Source organism: Podarcis raffonei, chromosome 3 (assembly GCF_027172205.1).
Source record: "Podarcis raffonei isolate rPodRaf1 chromosome 3, rPodRaf1.pri, whole genome shotgun sequence".
In the NCBI taxonomy this organism is placed as follows: Eukaryota; Metazoa; Chordata; class Lepidosauria; order Squamata; family Lacertidae; genus Podarcis; species Podarcis raffonei.
The window spans coordinates 37022774-37049424 of NC_070604.1; the positions used below are offsets into that span (position 1 = coordinate 37022774).

General features: G+C 42.8%; 1 protein-coding gene across 1 annotated transcript in view; it reads right to left on the reverse strand.

Moving 5' to 3' along the window:
* LOC128410231 (protein eyes shut homolog) overlaps positions 1-26651 on the reverse strand; it is a 472516-nt gene that overhangs the window by 361983 nt on the left and 83882 nt on the right. Inside the window, exons 10-13 of the mRNA XM_053381165.1 lie at positions 10148-10407; positions 2564-2660; positions 2129-2236; positions 980-1125 (exon numbers count right to left, since the gene is read on the reverse strand). Coding sequence (XP_053237140.1) covers positions 980-1125; positions 2129-2236; positions 2564-2660; positions 10148-10407 — 611 coding nt within the window. The remainder of the gene's footprint in view (positions 1-979; positions 1126-2128; positions 2237-2563; positions 2661-10147; positions 10408-26651) is intronic.

Below are 26651 nucleotides of genomic sequence, written 5' to 3' on the forward strand. Positions count from 1 at the left end.
TGCTCCTGAGAGTGAGCAGCCCTTGGTCTGCTCTCTCTCCAAGCACGTTCATTATGACTTCAGATCTGTGAGAAGAGACTTGAGTCTGCAGTCAGAGCTTCACTGGAGTCAAGCCCAGGCATAGTGTTTGTAAAGCTCTGGTCAACATGGGAAGAACCCCTTGGGACTCAAACAAGAGGTGGAAGATCTAAGTAGCTTGTTGAAGGCCTCGTGGTGAGTTAATGGTAGAGGCAAGATTTAACTTGTACTATTTTCCTTGTATATTAACTGCACTATGTTATATGTATTTGTAGTAATTATTTCTAAACCATCGATTATATATGATCCATTATATATGAATACTTAAGTTATTACTATGATGCATTTGTGAATCTCAGCAAATAATTCATTAATTCTGGGTGTAAATTTAAAGATCACTACCCGATCAAAATTTTCAATAGTCCATTTTAAGGAAGTCAAATGTTCAGTAATTAGCAATTCCAGTGTAAAGGAATGTTGTTGTTTTTAATGCTAGATTCTGAATTATTTATTTTACATATGCCAGGATTTATGTTGATTCACTAGGTATCTGAACTGTGACTGTGATAAAAACTGACACAACTGAAAAGGAGGCTGTGATATATGTATTTGCAAAACTTATTCAGTAGCTATACTAATAATTATTTTTTCTTGGCTGAATTCACACAATATTGATTTTTGCTCTGCTCTGTGTAACCTCTCTTTTAATGTAATTCAGCTAAATATCTGGATTGGTAAGGAACCAATAAATCAGAAATGACGTAAATAAGGTCCAGAGGTACTTAACAAGATGCAGATCCAACAATCACTAGGGTAAACATTGATTTGTATTCCAATATGCTTGTGACCTCTTTTGCTCATCCTTGATGTAGTGGCAAACCTTGTTTACGCCAATACAACTCTCAGGATGTTACAGTGTGGTTTTGCTTTGCTTCCACAGTGTTCTCCAAATGCACTATACCTGTGAAACCAGGAGCACAGACACATTGATAGCCGCCAGGCTTGTTGAAGCAGCTTCCTCCATGCAAGCAAGGAATAATTTCACATTCATCCACATCCAGCTCACAGAACGACCCATAGTAACCAGTTGGGCAGTGGCAAAGGAACCTATTATGATGCGGATGAGGAATAACTTCAGTGGAGAGCAATGAACAATATCACTTTTATACTAGATCAAGCTGCTCATTATATCTAAGTGTCATGAGTACCACATCCACATCAAAATAATCACAATGATATCCCCCCCCCCCCCATTTTTGATTCCCCACCACCACCACAGAATTCATTTCTAAAAACACTCACTCCACATCCAATATTCATAGGAGCTATAATATTTAGATAACACATTGCTAGGCAGAGTGAGTAGGGTCCTGAAAAGGAATGCATGAAGTAACTGTGCTTTTCTGTCCTGGGCTGATTGTAACAGCTCTTACTAGTATTATATACACCATTATGTGTATAATATTGTATGCATATTATAGGAATATAGATTCTAGATGTCCTAAAGTAGCAACATAAAAAGATGTCTACAACTTTGGTATTAAATAAGTAACACAGAGAGTTTGACTCTTATGATTATTATACATATGATATACATACTTTTCAATATAAATTTGCATTATTCACAAGCGGTTCAGAAATTCCAATGTGGGAAAAGCTCTATTGGATTGGACCTGCCCTATTCCATGAATAAATCCATTTAAACCTGATTCTCCTTCCATTCTTACTTGCAGAGCGCTTTGGAAATTTAAGGGCTGCCTAGCACCAGAGATTGTACACCTCTTACTACAATCCCTTTATAAAGCCAGAGTTTAAGTACCGTATTTTTTGCACCATAACACTCACTTTTTTCCTCCTAGAAAGTAAGGGGAAATGTCTGTGCGTGTTATGGAGGGAATGCCTACGGGTGGCATGCCTACGGATTTTCCTCCTCTAAAAACTACGTGCGTGTTATAGTCGGGTGCGTGTTATAGAGCAAAAAATACGGTATGTAGTGAAAGGTGAATCTAGCTTCCTACCTATTTTTGTTCATGCAGTTCTACATCAACAGTCAATTGAAAAGCAGAACAATTTTTATTCTATTTTTTAAAAACTTGATTCACTCACAAACCTGTTTATAAGATCTATGCATGTTCCACTGTTTGCACAGGGATTTGAGGCACACTCATTAATCTCCACTTCACACAATGTCCCAGAAAAGCCATCTCTGCAGAAGCACCTGGAGAGAAGAATGACATCTAGTGAGCTACAAAGAATCTTTAACATCCAAATAAAGAAAGAGAATGAAATGGGTGTGGGGGGGGAAGCATAATATTTGTTCATATTTCCTTGGCTGGCGCACCATTTTAGAAAATAGACAAGTTGGGAAGGTCTTGTGGCAGAACGCTTGATTATAATGATCACAGTCATGCACTGGATAATTCAGCGGCAACAACATTATCCACAAATCACCTAAAATCACATGAGCTACAATCCATTGTCTCTGTCTGAAAGCGTTCCCAAGTCAAATCTAGCAACGTCATTCCCTTGGGCTGTTTTTCCTCACCTGTAACCGTTAACCCCATCCACACAGTGACCTTGATTCTTACACGGGCTGGAGATGCATTCATTGTTGTCAATTTCACAGTAAGCACCTTCAAATCCTGAAAGATAGATGAAGCAGGTATGGATCAGTGATTTCGGCTAGTCAGTTTGAATGTCAGGATCAGTGATAACAAAGGCCCAGGTGAATGCCTTCCAAATGGAACTTGAAAACACTTGAAGCATTTTTTATCCTTCAAACCTAATGGGCAATGCTTCCCCTCGAAGAATACCGGCACATCTAATAATGCTTGAGCACAGAGGCACAAATAGGACTGAATGCAAGAAATGAGCATCTGGTTAACTCTGCTGGGGAATTGAGCCTGGTTTAAAAGCTTGGAAATGCTTAATCAAAAAGAGGGATGCTATACTATCGCAAAACGCAAGGCAAATCCACTGCATGACAAGTTTTAATCTATCATTTCAGTAGTGACCAAACGAAATTTCTCTTCCTCCGCTCCATAACCCATTTCCTCTTAAATATCACAAGGGACAGTAGCTTGAAATGGATGCCATAAGCTTTTAATAGATGACACATTCATCTTCAGAAGGCTCGGGCTTTATATTTACCTATTCAAAACATTTATATATTCAGAACATTGGTATACCACCCCTAATACACTATAATTCCAGAGTAGAAGTGTTAAGTATATATAATAAATACATATCATGAAATATTAAGATACACAATAAAGCCATAATATTAGCAATAATCGGGTGTGTGGGGTGTTAGGGGAGGAGTAGCACCTCTGGTGGGGCGACATGTTGTGCTCCTTCTGGGGTAGCTTGTCAACCTTTGGTCCCCACACTGCACTTAGCTCTCACCTGTGGTTCCTAGAAGCTGTCAGCATGTGGCAGCAGCCACACCCCAGTAAACAGCCTTGACTGACCAGCTAAACCAGGTGAGGATAGATGATGGGTCTCAAACCCTCAGTGAGTTAAGGACTTCCCTTGCATGTTGAAGATAGGCTCCGGCAGATTGAACAGACAAGACCAATATTGGGTCCAACAGTCAGATGCTGGTTTCTGCATGTGCTGTAGAGGGAAGTGAGGGGGAAATGGGGCTTGTCAACCTGGGAGGGTAGTCCATCTAGAAGAAGGAAAAGTCTGATCTTAAATCTCCACTGCTTTGCAGGATATCTTCAGGAGAACATAAGGCTAAGGAGCAAAGCCTATACAGGGAGCAAACCCGACACAAATCTGAAGTGAAGTCCCCAAGACGGTAGGATGGCACTTTATATGCCATACTTCCAGCAACTCCTGCAGCCAAGCTGGTGCCAAATATTGCAAGGCCAACAGGGAGGTCTTGTTGGCTGGGCAGCCCAAGACCTCCATACACACAGCCCAGGCTTGCACCTTGCTGAGGTCACTTTGGTGCTGCTAACACAGCAGTTTGACTTCACTCCGGGAGGCACGCTCTATCGTCTCTTGAGACAGATGGATGCCAAAAGCTAGCAGTAATATAAGACAACAGATAAAACATACACTAGGCTAAGGCACCAAAGAAATTACAATGTGTGGGGAAATGGAATGTTTGAACCACACACACCACTTTAGAGAGGGTATTCCACAATCACCCAGAAAGCTCTCTCCTTTCTTGCAACTTGGAGAAGGGCTTCAGCCTATATACACTGTTGGGCTTTGCTGCATCCACTCTAGAGGAATGTTTTTCTTACAACTTCTGCTCTGTTTAAGTGATGCTATGTGACAAGTCCCATCACATATTCTCTCTACCACTACACATTACTGGAGAAGTGGGGGATCTGTTTTCAATTCCTGGATCCTATGCCACTCCAGCAACATCTGCAAAGAGTAATCATGGCTTGGGTTGGGGAAATGCTTCCACTGCCAGTTTCGCTAGCCCCAGGAAACTGGGATGAGAAGGAACCACAAGGTTCTTCTTTCTAGACCTTTAAAGCCCTAAACGGCCTTGGTCCAGTATATCTGAAGGAGCGTCTCCACCCCCATCGTTCTACCAGGACACTGAGGTCCAGCTCTGAGGGCCTTCTGGCAGTTCCCTCGCTGCGAGAAGCCAAATTACAGGGAACCAAGCAGAGGGCCTTCTCCCTAGTGGCACCTGCCCTGTGGAACGCCCTCCCACCAGATGTCAAAGAGAAAAACTACCAGACTTTTAGAAGACATCTGAAGGCAGCCATGTTTAGGGAAGCTTTTAATGTTTGATGCATTATGGTAATTTAATATTTTGTTGGAAGACACCCAGGGTGGCTGGGGAAGCCTGGCCACATGGGCGGGGTATAAATAAATTATTACTATTATTATTGACATTACTGGGGGGAAACACGGGACCTAGCTATGCTGTAGTAGTAATCAGTCATTCGGACTTATTTGGGAGCAAGCTAAAAGGGTTTCATTAGATCTCACTTTGATTATTTAAAGGAAATGTAAAGCATGGCTTTTACAATATGTACTGAGGATATTGAGTTCTGTCACCTGACCATGTGATTCATCAATAATACAACACCAAATGGAGCCCTTTTGCTGTGATATTAATTGCATTTATGCAGTGGCTCTTGCATTTTTAAAAGAAGACCCTGCAATTTCTTTTGCCACACTAGTGGTTTGATAAAGTGCCAAATAATAAGTCCAGCACTTAATTAAACTTGACATCAATGTTGGATCCCTCATTCATTAAGACAGCTCTAGACCAGGCAGGAGGAACTTGTGGCCTCCAGATGTTGTTGAACTACAGATCCCATCGCTGTAGTCGGGTGCAACAACATCTGGAGGGTCAGATGTTCCCCATCCCTGCTCTAACAACTAGTGAAGTCCTGCGATACCCATTCCATGCAATCACATTCTTGCTGCTACTCTGCTATTTTCAGAGTTATCTGAATCAGTTCCAGCAGCATAAAAAGCGGCTGGAGATCTAATAATTTATCTTGGAAGATGCTGGTCTAACTAAAAAAAAGCTGAGACTGGGCCAGAGAAGCTAAAACATATTGACAAAAGAGCATTCAAAGTTCAGGGTAGTGTGCTTTATTGTTACTAAGTAGCAAACATAGGGAGATAATCTCCAATACTAAGTCAGTACTTCAGCATGAAATGACATTCCTTCAGGTTCTTTTCATCTAAAGTGGGCCTTCTAAAATCTATTTCTGAACAATATAAAACTAAGTAATGCCATTCTTATCATGGAGGCATGCAATCTCTGATACAAACACACACAGAGAAAAGCAATATATATTATCTAATAGATTTCGTTCTCCACAACTTTGGAAAATATGGCAGATTTACTTCTTGCTATTTTATCAGCAACCCATGGCACACATTCCTCTTTAGACAACGGCACTTGTTACATTTACTGCTCCATCTCTGGGCCCCACAGAATGAAGACTTGAACACAGGCATCAGAAATCAGGATGCAGATCTCAATGGTATGTTATTGTCCTATTTACTTCAATGAGGTTTTTTTAGAAAGAAAAAGAAGAAAACAAACAAACATGAAAAAGCTTAAGGGAATGCAGCCCCACTTTCCAGTATCATTGTACCATAGAGAGACTGGGTCACGCCAAGATACCCTGAGGACACTTACAACGAACTGTTCTCTAAGAGTGTTTCCTTTAATCCATAGCATCCAGTTCTCAGTGCTGGAAAAGACAGCGATTGTCCCGTCTCAGATTTCTGGATGAATTAGAACAAGGTTGGGGAGTGCTTGCCCCTCTGGCAAGGGCTGGATTTGCTCTGGGAAAAGTGGTCAGGGGCAAGTGACCATGGTGGCTGGGCCAACTGTGGAAGGAGTGGAATGACAGCAATGAGCCAGCGAGGTGAAACAGGGTGTGGTCTGTGGGGATGTGGATGCAGCGTCGGGGCACACCTCCACCTCAGCATAAGACATGCCACAGCGGGTATAGCCGCCATGCCCACTCTCTGACCTTTGCCTCCCTCGCAGAAAGCTTTGCTTAATGTTCCACTTGGCTGGAGCATGTCAAATGACACAGACTTTCGGGTATCAGGGACCATTTGGGGAAAACACATGTCTGACATGTCTATTCGCTAACACTCGAAATGTGCCTTGCTGGAAATACGTTAAGTTCAGGGTAGTTTCACTACTGTTTCCAATTGTTGACTTCTGCTAATAAAAGGAGCCTCGGCAGAGCTAGCTGGCAGCTTGCTTGGAGCATGCTTGCTTGCTCCTGCACAGCTCACATGCATTCAACTCCTGTGCCATCCTCCGTTATTTCTACAGTGGTCTAAGGAGAGGGGTCCATAGAGAGTGCCAGGGATGGATTTGAACCATGTTCTGGAAGATCACCATGGTGGGTTCATGTAAATAAACAGTGAGATGACCCATGCCACTGACTGTGGCCTAGTTCACAGAATCATAGAATTACCTGTATGGGTTCAACATAACATCAAAAAAGACCCTTACTGCACTTCCAGACTATCACTATTTCCAGGTGGGATTCACTGTCCTACTGGCAAGTTTAGATTATACAACTAAAGTTGATTTGGCACTCCTGGACAACAAACCCCACTTCCTTCCAAAATCGGACTTTTTGCAATAAGGGAAATGACAGGAAAATGCACTGGCAAATGTACAGTAACAACTGCTTCATGCAACATCATATAACCTCCTCAAAACATATCAGAATGAATGTTCAACAGTCATCAACATTCCCTGTAAACTTTGAGCAAACAAATCAAGATGAACGCTTCATAAACAGGTAATCTGGAAGCAACCTCAGATTCCTAAAGGAAAATACTACTGATCGCTTGGGTGAATACAGAAATTAGGAAGAGGCCAGCCAGCTAGAGCCAAGTTTCAGGTTAATTTAATGTGATCTAGCAAAAAGAAATGAGAACTGACTGGGCATTTTCTCTCTCTTTTCAAAAAAGTCTCTATCTGCTACTTAAAGCCGTTTAACACATTTTTAAAATGTTAGCAACATTATTACAAATTAACATCATCAACTGCAATCAATTTGCAGCTTTCAAACTATTTGCACAAAGTAAATCTTCAAAAAGCATCATAATGTAAATGCTCGTTCATGTATTGGGCTAGAAAGAAAGTTCACTCATTTAAGTTATAAAACAGAATGATTTTTATTTTTCAGCAAGCTGTTTTGTAAATTGGCATATTAATTGGGCGCCTAACAAATATACATTTAGTGCTAATGTATTGCTATGGTAATGATATTTAGTAGCATGTGTGCTAGAATAATAGGCACATTTAAATGCAACTGCTTGCTGCTGGTGGTCATGCAAATCAGTCTAGCTAGGGATACAAATTATAAATCAATAGTGCATGGAAATGATCTGATACAGCCCTGGAGAACAACACTTCTTTTTTTATTTATTTACACAAGGTGGCTTTTTCACATTTCCCAGCAAAGTCGCATATTGCTCAGAGGAAACTCTGGGATATTTTCAGTCTGGCGTTTCTGATGGTTTGACCTTGCAGCCTTTTCTGTTGAGTAAACAGGAACTGCCTACTGAATTTACACCAACCTTGTGAACCACTGCATGTAAATATTTACCTAATCAATAGCAAACAATAAATAGCAGGTTACTGCTTGCAAAGCATTGGCAGAAGACAAAATACCACTCACGTTATCACATACTGCATTTCTCAGAGAAAAGCCCCAAATAACTCTTGAAGTACCTAGAGTTTTATTCCTGATGTTAAAACGGGATATTCCCCACCAGGAGCACTGCAAATCAATCTTGATACCTTCCTTTTACAGTAATGCAGTATTAATCAATTGCAAAAGGACCCAAGTTGAGTTCTGCTGGACCAAAGGCACAGCATCTTGTTAGTCAGCGAGATGTGTGTGGGAAGCCCACAAGAGATCTCTCCCACTAGACTCTCCTGCTCGTGCTTCCCATCAACTGGTGTTCAAGGGCATACTACCTTGGATACTGGAAGTAATGTATTACCATGATGACCAGCAGCAAAGGATAGCTGCCATTTTCAAATTACGAGGGCCCCTTTCCTGTTGTATGGAAGGCTATTATCACATCTATTTTACATCAGTTCTGCCCTACACAGGACCATATTTTGTTGGACTACAATTCCCATCACCCCTATCCAGCATGCCCAATGATCAGGGATGGTGGGAATTGTAGTCCAACCACAGAGGTTGCCACATTGGGGGAAGGCTGCTTTCCAAACATCTCATAGCATTCAAATGAGGCTCCCTGGAATTCATGCCATCTGACCTGGTAACCCTTAGCATGGCTAATGCTACCTGCACATGCTCATAGGCTCCTTCCTTTCATTTCCTTGTGCTCATGGTATTTTTTGAAGAAAAGCATCAGACAGTAGTGCCTTGGCATGCCCTACTTTGTTCTGCTCTTCTCTTTACACCTTTTCTTTTTGACACTTGCAGCAAGTCTAGAATTTCAAAGATGTGACTGAAGCTGCTTTGGCTTCCAGGCACGGCCATTTTTTGTCTCGAGATGCTTTCACAGCAGTAGCAGCATTCAATTGGTTTGCATTCAATTGCCTTCATTGCAGATGGCACAGAAGAACTTGTCCACGCGCACAGAAGAAAGCCCAAGCTGACACTGCCTCCATCTCCCCCTTTGAAACTGCTGCTGCTCCATTTTCTGACCCAGCATGGCACATTAAGGCGATGTTCTGTTTCACCCACCCACCCAATAGCACCACCAGCCTCCTTCTCACTCTTCTCCTCAGACACACCCTCTCTCTCCCCCTTTTTCCTTGCTGGTGGTCTTCACTTGGACTGCCAGCTTCCCTGGAGGTCATGCTCAGCTCCCTTTCTGCCATGGCTGAAATGCTCTACCTGGCTGGATCAGGACTCCTCAGAGGAGCTAGGGGTAGCAAGCTGCTATACAGTGGACGCTCGGGTTGCGAACGTGATCCGTGTGGGAAGCACATTCACAAGCCACAGCGCGTTCGCAACCCACAGTGCTGCTTCTGTGCACGCGCTGGTTGCGATTCAGTGCTTCTGCACATGCACAAAGCACGATTTAGTGCTTCTGCGCATGCACAACTGCTGAAACCCGGAAGTAACCCATTCTGGTACTTCCATGTTTCGGCCCGTCCGTAACCCCCCCCCAAAAAAACCCCGCAACCTGAAGTGTTTGTAACCCGAGGTATGACTGTATTCAAAAAGGCCTTTATAATCATCACACCATGATCCCTGTGCTCCATATTACTGCCAAAGCCAGGGGGGGGGGGACGGGACATTTGCAATGGAACCATGGAATCCTCGAGCTATGTAGTCACATGCAGTGAAAGCATACAGGAACCAAACCATTTTGTTCTTGTCTCTCAGGTTAGCAGCTTCCCCTTTGCCAGTCTGAAGCCTCTGGCAAGTCCCCACTATTATCCTGATTGATCATTGACTATTTTGGATGCCGGATGCCGGTTCAGAATAGAATGCAGCTCATTTGGCACCGGCGGCCTAATGTACACACCACCGAGTGTTGGTAGGACTGGGAAATGTCTTGCGCCAAACTTTATGCTCACACTGTTTAAAACAGTAATTCAGAAGGCTACAAAATCGACAGCATTCCACAGTGTGACTTGCATGCAACCGTTTTGATAAGTAGTGCCATTTACCTTTTTGACAGATGCACAATGGCTTCCCATTAACTTGTGCCAAACAAGTAGAGTTGTTGATACATGGGTTGTAGGGGGCATCACATGGGTTGTAGCGATACTGGCAAGTCCTTCCAATATAAAATGGAGGGCAAACACATAGAAATTGACCATAGACAGTGGACTCATGGCAGGTGGCTCCATTCAGGCATGGTTCAGAATCGCATTCATTTATATCTTCGCTGCATTGCTGCCCTGTCCAGCCTGCTGCACACAAACAACTAAAGGGGGAAGAGAGAGGATAATGAAAAGAGGTGAAAGCAATCTTTTTAAACAACAAAAAACATAAACACTTGCAACAGTCGCCTATATCGGCCCCATTGCTTTGATCTGTGTTTTCGGTGCTGACTTACAGTTTCCCCAGGGTCTTTTTCCTCAACAAGTAAAAATAAACCCTGCTACATAGAACAAAGGAATTCATATCTGAGAAAGAGAAGGAGAAAGTGCTTAAAAGTAAAAGGAACAATGTGACATATAAATAAAATAGTTGCCCCATCTTCATGCTCAGTGTTAACTGACTTCCACATGCAGAAATGGCCACACAAATACATAAGTATGTAAAATGTGCATAGTTTGCTTTCCCATCATTTAGGACCCCACAATGATTCACAGTTGCAAATGCAATTTAGAACAGTATAAAAATACCAATAATCAGTCAAATAAAACAAGAAATTAATTATAGCAGCACAGTCTTAAAGAAAATAAATAGGCAGTAGCTAAGAGTACCAGTATATGAGTATTTTCTGCCATTAAAGGCCATTAGGCTTAGCATGTCAGATGAAGTATAGCAATGATGGTGCAAGGCAAATGTGCTCAGAGAGAATGTTCCATCATAGGCCATCTCTGCACAACGGTATTATACCACTTTAAACGAATTCTTGGAACTGAAGTTTGCTAAGTGTTTGCTAAAAGTTATTAGGAGAGTCCTATTCCCCTCACATAGCTACAATTCTCTGAGTTGATTAACAATCAATCCATCTCAGAGAATTCTGGGAAATGTAGCCTCCTGATTTTTTTATTTTGAAAGAAAGAAAGAAAAGTATTTGTGTAGTTTCATCAATTCCGCGAGAAGCTACCTAAGAAGCCAATGTATATTTCTTGCACATCCTCATGGTGCTGAGATTAGATTGTAAAGGTGGTCTGAGAGAAAGGTGGGATTTGAACACAGATCTTACCAAGTTCAGCTATTTTTCCACTTGAGCCTAATTCAGGGAAGATGCAAGTTGTTTTCAGGCACTCACACAATAAGCAGAAAACCTGCACCAACTGAGCCTGCCTTGTTGTTCTCTGCCAGCCACGCATAGGGGCAAACATCTGTAAAGGGGAATCCAATGTGCACAGGCTCTGTCTGCTAATGGGAACTCTGATTGTTCAGGGTTCCCAACAATGAGGAGGGTCTATTTGTACACAGAGGCTTTTCTGTACAGACGTTTACCCTAAATCTTGGAAGATAGGGAGGTGACAGGACTGCCAGAGTAAGTGATGGGAATGGGGTCAAATGGTATGGCCCTCAACCTGAGTGTGTGACCCCCCAAAAAATCCCTTCTATTGTTTGCATTTTCTCTCATCGTTAGATGTATCCAACTAAGAACTGACCAGGTGGGTGGGATTCATCTAACAAGCTCCATCAGCGGAAGCCCTATGCAAGGACTTCCACTTGCACAATGGGGCTTTACCCCACACTCCCCTCCCCAAGCCCCCCACAATTGGTTCTGGTGGGGGTCAGGAGAATGACAGTACAAGGAGGGAGACTGTTCTGTCTGCTAAGCTGAAATGCTTGCGGATACAGATCATTCATCATAGTTCAATGTTGAATGCTACCCACTGACATCAATGAACCTAAGTTACGGCTCGTCTACACTCACACTTGTCCAAGCGGTTTTCTTTTTGCCCTGACACTTTCCTTGGCAAAATCTGCTATTTAGCGCTAAATCAGATCCAGCAACAATCTGTGGGAAACCTGTTTGACGTTTGCTCCAATTCAGCGGTAAAGATCAGGTTTCCCTGGGAGAAAGCAGAGGGAAAAGTGGAAGTCTAGTTGAGTCCTTAGTCACGTTCATTCTTTTCAATGGGCCGGCTGTGAGCAGACCTAGCATCGCCTGTGGGTTCCTAATACTGTGCCAAAAGGATTCTGTTAGTGCAATGGGACTTCAGTTTCCTCTTCTGCCCCCCACATGCCCTTCAGAGTCTGCTCTAGATGCTTCCTCCACCCCAATAGCTGGTGCCTGAAGGGCCATAAGGAACAGGAGAGGAAAATGAAACTGCATTGCACAAATAGAAGTCCCTTGTGCCAGCAGAGCTGCAGCACTGGATATGGCCCTGAAAGGTTCCCCAGCCCCTTCAATCTCTCTTTCACTCTCAAACACACCTACCCCTGCATGTGAGCGTCTAGAGCAGAGTATACGTAGCCTGGTTTCTGAACTATAAGTTTCCCTAAGTTCTATGGAGGCTGATCGCCGAAGAATTGATGCTTTTGAATTATGGTGCTGGAGGAGACTCTTGAGAGTCCCATGGACTGCAAGAAGATCAAACCTCTCCATTCTTCAGGAAATCAGCCCTGAGTGCTCACTGGAAGGACAGATCCTGAAGCTGAGACTCCAATACTTTGGCCACCTCATGAGAAGACAAGACTCCCTGGAAAAGACCCTGATGTTGGGAAAGATGGAGGGCACAAGGAGAAGGGGACGACAGAGGATGAGATGGTTGGACAGTGTTCTCGAAGCTACCAGCATGAGTTTGACCAAACTGCGGGAGGCAATGGAAGACAGGAGTGCCTGGCGTGCTCTGGTCCATGGGGTCACGAAGAGTCGGACACAACTAAACAACAACAACAAGTTCTATGAAAGGCAACTTTGATGAGACTGCATGCCCTAATTTAATTGACACAAATGTGCAGTGTACTGATCACCTTTATTACTTCTGCTCTCTAAGTCTCCTGATGACAGGCACAGCACGTTAGAAAGCCGCCACATGCGTCGACATTTCCAGTGCATTTTGAACGGCAACTTGACACATCAGAAACTCCTACATATTAGAAGGCTGCTGTTTCTCCACATTTGAGCACTGGGAGAGAAAAGGAGGAGTGTGGAGGGCCGAGTTACAGTACAGAATATCTACATTTTAAGCATGGAATGAGGGGACTTGCTTTTCAAAGCCTGCCCTTCTCTAAGATGCCTTGCAGTTAATGATGCAGATGAGGATAATGAGATGCACCTGTGTTTCCTCTCCAAATAACCCTCATGGCCCTGCTTATAATGGCACTTCCCTACTTGGCTTCTTTTAATTTTAATCAACACTAACTATCTGGAAGCATTTGTTGCTGCTGTGGTGTGCCAAAATAAAATAAACATATTGATGTATGCCTTTTGGAAGGAAAGGACCTTTTTCTTTGTTCTGTGCTTCCCTCAACTAACAATGTCATGTGTGTCTCCCATATTGGAAGAAGTAAACAGCATTTTTCTTCTCCCTATCTCAATGCTATTGGTGTTATACGCTGCCCTTTTGTCCCACAGCCAATGTGAAGCGTCACAAACGATGCCACAAAGTGAAGCATGAGACAGGCCTGAGACCTAGAGTGCACCCTGCAGGGTTTTTAAAAAGCTATTGCTGCTGTTGTTACTGCTTTTCAACTCCTAGGTGCCTGTGCATGTGAGCAGAACAGTCCAAATGTGTTCATCAATTTAAGTAGTTAGACTATTTCTCCATAAATGTCACCATCAACTTGTGGGGGTAGGATGCCCCCAAATAAACACAAATCATAAGCGGCAGTGGATGGTGTGGTGGGGCTGCACGCTTTACCTGATCTCCTTCTGGCTCAACTGAGCGGGGGTCACTCTGGTGGTGCACACCCCCCCCAGCACACCTGCCCTGGGCGCCAACAAGAAACACTCCACTGCTTTTTCTAGCTGCGACATAATGAAGACTCCTATCTTCAGCTGCAATCTGAATGCACGACTTGAAAACGTGGATACAAAACAGAACACTGGACCTGCTCTAGCAAAATAATAAATCAGCCGTATACACAGCATCATTTGGGGACTGAAAGAAAACGAGCAGGGGCTAGTTAGGCTAGTTGCATGCCTTCAGCCCTGATCTCCTTCCTAACGGAATCCCCACGTGACTTCATTTTGCATGCTTCCCTATTCCTAAGTAACGCCAGTCTCTCCCCTTTTCGATCACCAGGGCTGCAATTTACCGTTACACAGAGCTGCTGGAACTGCTTAATGAATCATTGGCTTGTTGTTTGCAATAATGTCATATTTCTATTTGCTGAGACAAAGAGCTGCGAGGTGTTTATTACCTTGGAAATTTTCAGCACTTTTTTTTTTTAAGTCCCAGATTGAAAAGCAAATGCAGTTAATTGCCTGCCAAACAAAATCTGCTGCAGGTAACGGCAGAAGATGTTTTACATTAGAAAGAAGTTGCCAGATTTTGACAAAATGCCCTTGCGTAGCCAGCCGAGCTGACCGTACCAAGTCCTTCTGGAAAAGCGACTTGCATCCCATTGTCTGATGGGAGATAAACAAAAGCTAATGGGCTTTTTCAAGTTTGATGTTTCTTCCAAGCTTGCTGAAGGATCAATCAAAGCACTTGTTTTTGCCGTAGCTACAGGCCCTTCCACAGTACAAACTGTTCAAGGCTGCAATGCTAGAATGCAACCTCCAATCTGCCTCCTCTTAAACATTCCAAGTGCAGAAAGTAGGTATCTGGGTTAAACTTCTCTCTCCAAGTTGAATACACTAAAATGTTCTCCTTCAGTTGCAACCACCTCATCCTTCCATAATCTGCATTTCAAAAACCCTGCACTGGGAAGATGAGGAAAAACAACCCATTCATTCACCACCTCCATGGGACAACAAAGCTGCTGAAAGTAATTGTGTCAAGGGCTCATTCAACAACCATTCACTGTATATTTCCTTTCCTGCGCATGCTACCAAGTTTCATTGCAAGCCACCATTTTGGACAAATCCAAGATGCCAGCTATCAGAACCATACATGGCTGAAGCATGCTTAAATAACCTAACAAGGACCATTTGAAATAAAGGCACACATGTTCTGCTATGTAAAAAAACATTCTAAAAATAAGCAAATCTATCTTATTTGTAACAGCCCCATCATTATCCACCACCCTGCCATTGATTCCCCCTCCCGCAAGCTGGATAAGACCTTTTTGGCCCAGTTTTTTATTGATTTATTTAATTTGTTTGTTTGTTTCTTCAGCAAAGAAAAATATTAAAGAGAAATGTGTTCGAATGAATCAAGTTTCCTGCCTTCTCTTGTTTTTGTATGAAAACACTACCGTGAGCTGAGTTAATGGTAGATTGATATGTAATCTTGATGAGGCCAGAGCCTCTCCAGAGTAGTAACTTCTCTAGTCAGGCCACACAACTAAGCCAGCTCTCCAGGAGATAGCTTGTGGTAGATATTTAGTTCAGAATTCACACATTACAGGAAGGATGGTGAGGTCCTCAAACCACTGTGTAGCAGACAGTAGGTGCTTATCCTTCCAGAGTCAAAATATAAGGATTTTGACAACTCACAAAATCCACATTTATTGTCCTGCCATTAATCTGCTTAGCACAGGAATCTAATTCAAGAGTGGATTGGCATCTTGTAATATCAAATATTTTGATAGTACAAAATTGATATGGACTATTTAAGACCAAAAAAGAATCTGGACATGCCCATGTTTTATGCCTCAACAAGGAATTTCCAGGATTATATCTCCAGTCTTAGACTGTGCTTTTGGCCTAATATTAATTATTTCTGCCTTTGCCCCAGTATAAATTATTTATCTGTTGCTTATATTTTATAATGTACTTTTGTGTTTGGAGTATCCCTTGGAATAGGATTGATACTCATTCTACAGTTTCAAAAATTGATGCCTGTATATTGAAAATGGACCTTTGCCACATACTAAAGGTAAAAGGGCATATTCACATTTCCTTTCTAGCCTTTCAAACCTCCCTTATCCTTCTTCAAGTTCCAAAATTCTCAAGGATTAACCCTTTTGAAGTCCACTCAAAAATCCTTAGAATTTATTTTTTTTAAGAAGACTCTTCCAAACACAGGTATAGCATTTCACTTTCTTTGCAAAGCTGAGGATAAAAGAGGATATTGACCCTATATGGGGAGAAAGGCATTTGATAGGAGAAAGCTGGCGGGAGAGATAAAGGAAGGGTACTATTATTATCATAACAGTGAAAGAATATGCCTTTGCATGTGCAGTCTTATACAGGGAAACCTTAGAGGGCTTATGTATTTATATATATATATTGTTCCTTCCATTCTAATTGATTCCTTCCATTTAATTGGTTCAGCCCTTTTTGCCTCATTCCTTTTCTAATTTCCTATGATTCATTTCCCCATTTCTATGCATTTCTTATCACAGTCTCCCCACTCATAATCTCTTTTATAATAGCAGTAAAATAGCATATTTTTAATACATTGTGTATCAAGTGACACAGCACACAAGGAACAAAATATCTGAGACAGAGGCACATTAATTATTATGCATTTCTATTTCACTTCATGTGCATGTTACCTTTCCCTCATCACCCTTTAAACTGATGAGCACATGTGGTCATATTTGAAAGATCAGAATTAAAAATCTCAATTTAAACGCTAGTCACGAATAGTTTGCGGAATGGATTTCAGTACTGTGTCCCTGTGCTTTGGTTCACATCCTAAGCTTTGAATCTCCTAACTACTTATCCTTAATTAGTCTCATTTAAAGAAAGATGAATTCTAGAAGGGTAGTCATGTTGGTTTGGTGTAGTAAACATAATAAAGCGTGTTACCGCACCTTAAAGACGAAGAGCGGAACAATAAATATGTTGGCCTAAGGTGCTTAAAGACTTTTATTTTCAAGTCAAGCCAGTTCCTGTATTAAAGGGACAACTCTGGAGTAAATACATAGAAGCTGTACATTGTGCAGTTAACATCTAGAAGGCCACTCCCGTGTTAGTCTGTCAATAAAATATATTCACTAAAATTTATTAGAATTGCCACTTTCACACACATATCTACTGAATTTTATCAATCATTCTAAAGGTGCCTCTAAACTGACGCTATTTTGTGGCAGGAATTTGGGCTCATACTGGCTCAATTAAAGTGGTCAAAGTGTTCTGTTATCCTAGTGCAACAAATCCTTTTAAAAGGGCTTTTTGCAGTTAGGAAAGTGATGGGAAATGAACTGAAATGTCAATAATCTTCCTGGATCAGGGTCCTGACAGAGTGTTCTGTTCCTCTACTTTACTGTGTCAATACTGCTGTGGATTTTAGTATATACTACCTCTATGTATAGGGGACGCGGGTGGCGCTGTGGGTAAAAGCCTCAGTGCCTAGGGCTTGCCGATCGAAAGGTCGGCGGTTCGAATCCCTGCGGCGGGGTGCGCTCCCATTGTTCGGTCCCAGCGCCTGCCAACCTAGCAGTTCGAAAGCACTCCCGGGTGCAAGTAGATAAATAGGGACCGCTTACTAGCGGGAAGGTAAACGGCGTTTCCGTGTGCGGCTCTGGCTCGCCAGAGCAGCGATGTCACGCTGGCCACGTGACCCGGAAGTGTCTGCGGACAGCGCTGGCCCCCGGCCTCTTGAGTGAGATGGGCGCACAACCCTAGAGTCTGTCAAGACTGGCTCGTACGGGCAGGAGTACCTTTACCTTTACCTTTATGTTTCTCTAGGTCCATGGACTTTTCAAAATGTTGCCTGTGGAACACTCAAAACATCTGGTTTGTCTTTTGTTTAAACACAGTGGTGGAGGATTTTTTTAAATAAAAAAAGTTAAAACCTCCATTTACGGTAAGTTATTTTTAAAAAGAAATTCTACATTACTCTGCTTTAACAAAACAAAAAAAGCAAAACAAATCCTCAGAGTTCTTCAGAATTACACGTCTAGACAGCCTTACAATTTAAGGCGTATCAGGATGCCAGTAAATCCTATCGAAGGTTGCAAACAAAGACACCAAAAAAAGCCACTGTGAAGCTGGAATATAAAAATATATATACAAGCAAGAATATACACTACTCAGTCACATCTTAATTGTTTTAGGATAAGAAAGACACCCACTCACCCCAGAGATTATGGAAGAAATGGCATATGAAGGAAAGGGGACACCCCCAGCTCCTAAATTACTGTTGTGATTTCAATTTAATATGGTTGTATTCCAGCCAATACACACATACATCCTGGATCAATGAAACAATGACAGTGGAACAAGAATTTGATTTCTGGAATGTTGTGGGAATCCAACAAAATCCCGCAGTACATGCATGGTTGATTTCCTCTTTGTTATCACGTAAGAAAACCCTGTCAAAGTGCTGTAAGAAAACAAAGTGAAAGGAAATAGGACCTTTTGCAGCTCCCATCAGCCCCTGCCAGAATGGCCCATGGTGAGGGATGATGGGCTTTGTAGTCCAAAATGTCTGGTGGGCACTGGTTTGGCCAAGGCTGATCTAGGGTATTCTCTCTCTCCCTACTGCATCATGCTGAATGGCTTTAAAGGGATCCAAATATAACAATGAAACTGAAATGGTCAGCCTCTAGCTCATAAAGGCCCACATTAATTAGACATGAAACAACTGCCCTTCCATTTAATTGCATACTAAATATAAATCCCAGCGATAAAAACGTCACATATTTTACTGAAATGTTAGTTTTAGCAATGTTTTAAAGGCCAATATATGATTACATTGCATATTGTGCCTGTTTTATAGTTCTCAGAAAAGCAGGGAATTGGGAAGAACATTAAAAATGAAGTAGATACCATCTTGGATGGGTGAAATTGTCTCAAATACACAAATAAATAGATTGTGATCCCTCAGAGGTTATTTTACAGGCATTCAAAATATTACAGTTGTTCCTTTTGCTTGTCTACAGAGAGAAACAGTAACTCACCAAATCCTATATAGGCATATCACATTCTCTCTTCTTGTCTAGCGTCTCCCTTTAGCCTAATCTTATCTCACAAAGCACTGCACATTGAATATTAACACTGAAAGCATTATGCTCCATGTTTCAATGGCACTGAAAAGGTGCTGGATTTGTGTGTGTGTGTGTAGACTTAACATGCACTGCAAATGGAAAGGGTGAGAATTGACATGCAGGTGTTGTAAGACAACTAATATTTATTATTTTACTACATAAATTGATTCACATAAGAACTTCAAATAAAATGTACCATAACAGTTACAGATAGGCACAGACACTGTGAATTCTACGTATGCTGTACTGGCTGACAATGTTTATCATCCTCTCTATTTTTGACACCCAGGGTATGAGTTGCTTTGCCTATGTGAAGATTCTGGCATGCAGATTAGTCACCTGACCTGAGTATGTGGTGAAAGACTACTCTTACCACCTAGTACCGGTACTTTATGTAGCCAAAATGACCCTACCATACACAAAGAGAGGCGAGGGTTGGGGAAACCCCAAGTTTTGCAGAAGTACAAAAATATGGGGGGGGGGGGCACACACCAACTAGCCTGAGGTTTGGGTGGGATGGAATAGACTTACTGGAATCCTGAACAGGAGCAATCAACACTGCAGTATTTTGTTGCAGCTCCCACTTGTATGAATATAAAAGCCACTTCCTAAAATTCTGTAATACTCAAGCATCATGGCCAGCAACAGACTTCAGAGAGCCCTTGGCATGACTAATTGTCCCCTTGCCACAAATGGTCTCCCATCACCGCTGATCCTTCCCCACCCCTGCCAATACAGTGGTACCTCGGGTTACAGACTCTTGAGGTTACAGATGCTTCAGGTTACAGACTCCGCTAACCCAGAAGTAGTACCTTGGGTTAAGAACTTTGCTTCAGGATGAGAACACAAATCATGCAGCGGCGGTGCAGTGGCAGCAGGAGGCCCCATTAGCTAAAGTGGTACCTCAGGTTAAGAAGAGTTTCAGCTTAAGAACGGACCTCCAGAATGAATTAAGTTCTTAACCAGAGGTACCACTGTATTTATCTTTGCAGCAGCAGTGCTGATGATTTTCCTCCTCTCGTTCTTTATTTTTTTTTTTACAAAATTGCCATTGCAATAATAGCAGCAGTTCTGGCAGCTTCTTGCTTTGGCACCTGGGCAAAGAGGAAGGACCAAGGAGGTCCTTCATCTCAAAGATAGACATCCTGGGAGAGAAGACTAGGAAAATGCACAGGTTGCATCTGCCGCAGTGTCTATCAAGAAAGACCTTATTAAACTTTTGAAGATACCACTTAAAAGAGAGAGGGCTGTATGCAACGCAGCCCAACTCCAAGTAGATCAATTAAAATCAATATATTTAAATTAGTGATGCTAACAATAAACTATCGATTTCAATGGGTCTTCTCTGAATATCACTTAGGTGGATGCAACAAACAAACCCGTTTTAAAAAGCTCAAGTCAAAATACATCTTTCTCCACACTGTGCAGTAAAGATTATGCTCAACCATTAACAAGATTTACAAAACTTCATATTTAATTAAGCTTTTCGGGCCTGCGTAGATTCTTAAAATTTTAAGAGCAAATTCGCCATTTGAGCAAACTGAAGTGTTTGAAAAGGAAAGCTATATTGATGCAGGTCATATAAAACAGTAGGTAAAAAATATAAGTATGAACACTTTTAGTTTTTTAATCACATTAGTGTTGTGTAATATGTGGCACAGTGTTACCAAATATTGAAATTCAAAACTGGGAGCAATGCTTATATTTTTTAAGAAGCCCATCGGTTATGAGGCAGATTTCACGAAGTTTGTTACTGTGAAGACTCAAATTAAACTGTTTCCCCTGGGTGGGGCAGCATTCCTGCAGCCCCAAGGGTAAAGAATAAAGTCATAGCCACACTATATGTTTAAAGCACTCTGTCATGGCTTCCTCCAAGGAAACCTGGGAACTATAGTTTGTTAGGGGTGCTGGAAATTCTAGCTCTGTAAGGGGGTAAACTACAGTTTCCAGGATTCATTGCGGAAAGTCACAACCGGGTGATTTAAAAGTTCTTTAAATATATGGTGTGTGGTCAGGGGACTGCCATCAGAACAGGGAAGGGAAGCTGAGGGGCAGTTGGGTTACAGGGAACCTCTGAAAATCTTGCGAAGCAGTTCCTCTTCCAGTGGTGGGGAAAGCCACACCTCCAGTGGGGAAGAGAGGAAGGGACCAAAGGATGCTGCTGGGAGCCTCAGCACCGCTCCAGGTCAAGCTGGTCAGGAGGGAAGCCTGCCTCTTACATTGCCCACCCTGCACAGAGGTGTAAAACACAAAGAAAGAAGGAAAAGGCTGGGGGTGACTAAGCTATTATTTGGGGGAGGACCCGGAAATGACCACTCCTGGATTCTGCTAGCGATTGAGGCAGACATGAACTTGTGGTACTGCGCTGTAAATAGTTTTGCACCAAAACAAAAAACAGGTCGGAGCCCTGACGGGTTACTCACGAGCAACCACCATTGCCATCTGAAAGTGTGGATGTGGCCTAAGGGGGAGAAGGACGACATTCCCCCCTCCACCAGACTGATTGCTATTTTATTTTTGCAGGAACAATACCTAAGAAAAACATTTACTGTCATATCCATTCACTCTCCGTGTGCAAGTTATAGCTTAAGCTTTTTTTTTTTTTTTTTTTTTTTGGTTACCTGTCACAATAGAAATGACCCATTTTTTAAAACTTGGGCTTACTTTATGACTAATTTCTGAAGAACTATCCCCTAAATATTTTATTGCTGTCCCTTCCAAATATTAAAGTAGAGAGGGAGGGAGGCATCTATGACTCTTATGCAGATGTACATTTTTTACATGTGAAATTTTTCTCTCTGCTTCATGAACTTTGGAGATAAAGTCCTCCTTTTAAAAACTTTTATTACCTTCTTTACATAGCCAAAGAGGCGTTTAATGGAGGCCAATGTGATAATTACGTGTTCTGAATGTGCCCGCTTTTGTCCTAGTAAAAAAGGAGCCTCTTCTTTTTCATAAAAAAAGCTGTACTAGGACATTGTTTGCAGTAGTCGTTCTGTATAATACTTATTGATCTAACATAATAGAAGAATTTAAATTGCACAGAGAAACAAGATGGCTATAAAATAAAATTCAATTATCTGTAAAAACCAGGAAGGGGGGGGGAAGGATGCTGAATTTTTCAAAAATCACTTATACCGAAAGAATTTCACATTAGTAACATGTTCCCCTAAAAAAAAGCAATTTCCAAAGTAAAGTAAGATATACAATTGTTATGTGCCATTTCCTAAATGCACGGTTTTTCTTCTCTGCCAAAATAATTTTTGAATAGGGTACTTTAACGGTAGACTTTTAGCTAGTGAAATAAAACATTAATGTGGGTGAATATGCTGGACACAAAGCAATAAGACATATCAGCTTGCTTTTGATAACATCTGTTATTTATATTTCTGAGGAGGGTGTCAAAGGTGACATTATATTATATTATTGCAGCTTTTGTTATTAATTGTGGGCCGGATTCAACTAAATAGTTGTGCTAGCAGCAGCCAGTGCAATTATTCCTGCTAGTGCAATGGGGCTTTTCCTACTCTGCTGCCCCCATGCTCCCCCATGTTTCCTGAAATTGGTCCTGGAGAATTGGGAGAAGCCCCAGAGCTGTGCACATGTGGGCTGGGCAAGGAGGAGAGAGATAAGATTTTTCCATCTGGCAAGCAGAAATGCTTGTGCTGGTGGAAAAATCCCATTACTGCAACATTTAAGTCTACCCTCTATTATTGCTGTTGGTGTTGAACAGACATAGTAACTGGAAACAATTGCCTAAGACTACCATTGCCATCGGTGGAACTGAAAGAAGGTGGAACGCAGAAAGGCAGACTTACATGTGTGATGACCCAGAATGTAACCCACGCATAAATGAGGCATTGTTTGCATAAGAAAAATAGTTCCTCATAGGTAAAGGTAAAGGGACCCCTGACCATTAGGTCCAGTCGTGACCAACTCTAGGGTTGTGGCGCTCATCTCGCTTTATTGGCCGAGGGAGCCGGCGTACAGCTTCTGGGTCATGTGGCCAGCATGACTAAGCCACTTCTGGCGAACCAGAGCAGCGCATGGAAACGCCGTTTCCCTTCTTGCCGGAGCGGTACCTATTTATCTACTTGCACTTAGACGTGCTTTCGAACTGCTAGGTTGGCAGGAGCAGGGACCGAGCAACGGGAGCTCACCCCATTGCAGGGATTCGAACCGCTGAGCTTCTGATCGGCAAGTTCTAGGCTCTGTGGTTTAACCCACAGCAGCACCTGCGTCCCAGTTCCTCATAGTTTTGGACATTTTTCGTGCATGCTTAGAGTCACCAAAGTAAGACATCTCCAGGCATGCATACTGTATTGGCCCGAATATAAACCACATCCGACTATAAGCCACACCTTTATAATTCAAGTGGGGAAAAAGACAACACCCAAATATAAGCCGCTCCCTTAAAATTCCACAGTTACTCACACCCATTCTGTTTTACTGTATGCCTGTTTCAGCAGCAATATCGTAAAGAATGTACTCCCTTAAAGAGGGCACGTGTTGCAATGAGACCTCTTGGTTGTGGGTGGGTATACTGGACAGCCACAACACCCGATTGGTAGGTCCCTCGTTGCTGGGTTGAATCTGGCCAATGGGGTGCTGTCTAAATGGGTTGAGGGACCTATATGCACGTGACCCAGAGCTTCCTCTTTCGGCACGTGCATCAGAAAACCCGCCCACGTCTCCCTGTATGTAGGGCATTTTGCGATTGACCTTGCTATGCCATCGTGTGTCGTTGGGACGGGCACGGCAGGAATTTCCCCCACTTGGCTGATTGGCTGTTGTCATTTGGGTTTCGCCTGCCACGTAGCAAATCATCACAACTTGTAAGGTTGCGAATAGGCACTGGTTCAGGTGATAGTGATGGTAGAATGGTCCCGCCATTCCTGTGTGAAGGGTATTCTATTAAAGAAATCCAGGGACTCAGCTTGGTTTGGCCAACCCCCAAGAGGGGGTTGTGTCTGTGCCTGAGTCCAGGGGAGCATCTGGGGAATGAACAGAGTCTGTTCCCAGGCTTTTCACCTACCTCAGGTGTTCACCCTTGGCTGACCTATGATGGAGCTCTGGGTCAGCGCTACCTGCAAGGGTGCAGGGAGCTAGTTGAACCAGAGCCTATGCAACCCCTCACTTTTCTGTAATCAATAAAGCTGTGGCCTAAATTCTGCCAAAAGCCAAAACTAAAATTTGAGTCAAATGTGAGTTTATTTAGGGGAGAGGTCTCTGGGTCTGAATACGCAAAAGCCAATTTTTGTAACGTTGCGAATTTAAGCCGCACTTTAACTTTTCACGACCGGAATTTGGAAAAAAGTGAGGCTCATATTCAGGCCAATATGGTATATACTGTACAGGTGTATACACTACTTTGGAAAGTTTGGGGAAACGCAGAACAGGAAAGGCTTATGTTGGGTACTTAGGGTGCAAGGGAACTTAAACAGATCCCTTGCACCCTTGATTGTGCCTTCACTCTGAGACCAAAACTAATTGGTGGGGGGGGGGGCAGAAGCCCCAGGAAACTGGTGGCCAACCCCTCCTGAGAAACAACATGCCCTTTTCCAGAAACACAACCCTAAGTTTGAATTTGAGACCAACATGGTGTCTCTGGAAGGCCTTACCAAAGTTGTCGACCCTTCTCAGTTAACTCCCGAATTTGACGGCTGCTTGGAATATAACCACGAGGAATAGATAGAAATCAGAGTTGCCTTTGAGGATTACATTAGCAATGCCACACACATGCTCTCCAGGCTGGAGGAGCTGCAGGACATATTGGCCAAAAAGGACTTGCCTCAGGACTTGGAGGCGGCTCGGAGTATGATTGAATAGCACTCGCAGCTGAAGAAGAAGGTCATCAAAGCGCCCATTGAGGACCTGGACTTGGAAGGGCAGAAGTTGCTGCAGAGGATACAGAGCAGCGAGACCTTCCCCAAAAAGAACTCTGGGTCTGGAAACGCGGATCTGCAGAACCTCTTGCCCAAAGTGTCCACCATGTTAGACAGGTTGCACTCGACGCGGCAGCATCTTCACCAGATGTGGCATGTGCGGAAGGTGAAACTGGACCAATGCTTTCAGCTCAGGCTTTTTGAACAAGATGCAGAAAAGGTAAAATGGCGGCAGGGGGTGGGGGTGTTACTTGGCCAACTTCTTAAGTTGATGGGACGCGGGTGGTACTGTGGGTTAAACCCACAGAGCCTAGGACTTGTCGGCGGTTCGAATCCCTGCGACGGGGTGAGCTCCTGTTGCTCAGTCCCTGCTCCTGCCAACCTAGTAGTTCGAAAGCACGTCAAAGTGCAAGTAGATAAATAGGTACCACTCTGGCGGGAAGGTAAACGGCGTTTCTGTGCACTGCTCGCCAGATGCGGCTTAGTCATGTTGGCCACATGATCCGGAAGCTGTACGCCGGCTCCCTCGGCCAATAAAGCGAGATGAGCGCCACAACCCCAGAGTCGGCCACGACTGGACCTAATGGTCAGGGGTCCCTGTACCTTTATGTGTCAGCACCCAGTGGCACTGTGGGGGTCCGCAGGATTCTTTTCCAAGGAAGGGGCCAAGTAAAGTGCTCAGGAGTGCTCTGATGGTGTTTCCTGCTTGGCAGGGGGTTGGACTCGATGGCCCTTGTGGTCTCTTCCAACTCTATGATTCTAAGTTTTTATTAAATTTTTTTTTGTGAAACAGTAAGTATGGCTTTTACAGCGGTTCTACATATTGTACATTTATGTGAAATTGCTTATTACTCATTCTCCATGGTTCAATGGGATTTAATGCTAGTGGCAATTCCCATAATACTTTCAAAATTTTGCTTCTTTGTGTATGTCATAGACATTGGCCATGCATGAAATATCTCATCTGTACCAAACACTGATGGATGGGTTTTCCTTTCATTTCTAATGAGCCATTGTAAAGTGCCTGCACCATTTTATATTTGTTTGTTTAAACTTCATATTTTACTAGGATTTCTCTAAAGATGTCATTGTGCTTTCAGAAAACCATTGAATCAAGGGCAAAAGAACAAACAAAATTGATTTTGTTATGACTCATCTGCAGCAGACATGTATTACAAAGGGTTTAGATTAGAAATAATGAGGTCACTAAGTTTCTTCTTTTTTTTGCACCTTCCCTTAGTTTTCTCTGTTTATACGTCCTGCAATTGAAACTTTTCTCAGCCACAAGTGGCATGGTGGGGCTGTACTGCTAACCCGACTGCAGCCCAACTGCAGCCCAGGGATGGAGACAGGGAGGGAATTGGTAGTGGTGAGGTTGGCATTGTGCAAATGCACTAGTGAAGCCAATCTGGCATCCCTGTCCCTCTTGGTTTTGGTATGCTATAGTGGCTCAGCGGGACAAAAGTTAGGTGAATGGCACAACCCCACCATGCCCTCTGCAATGGCAGGTATCTCAGACCCAATGCATGTCTTCCTAACATTGTGTAGCTGCAACCTGCCTTTGCGGCTCCAGTAAAATTTGAAAAATGGAGGCTGG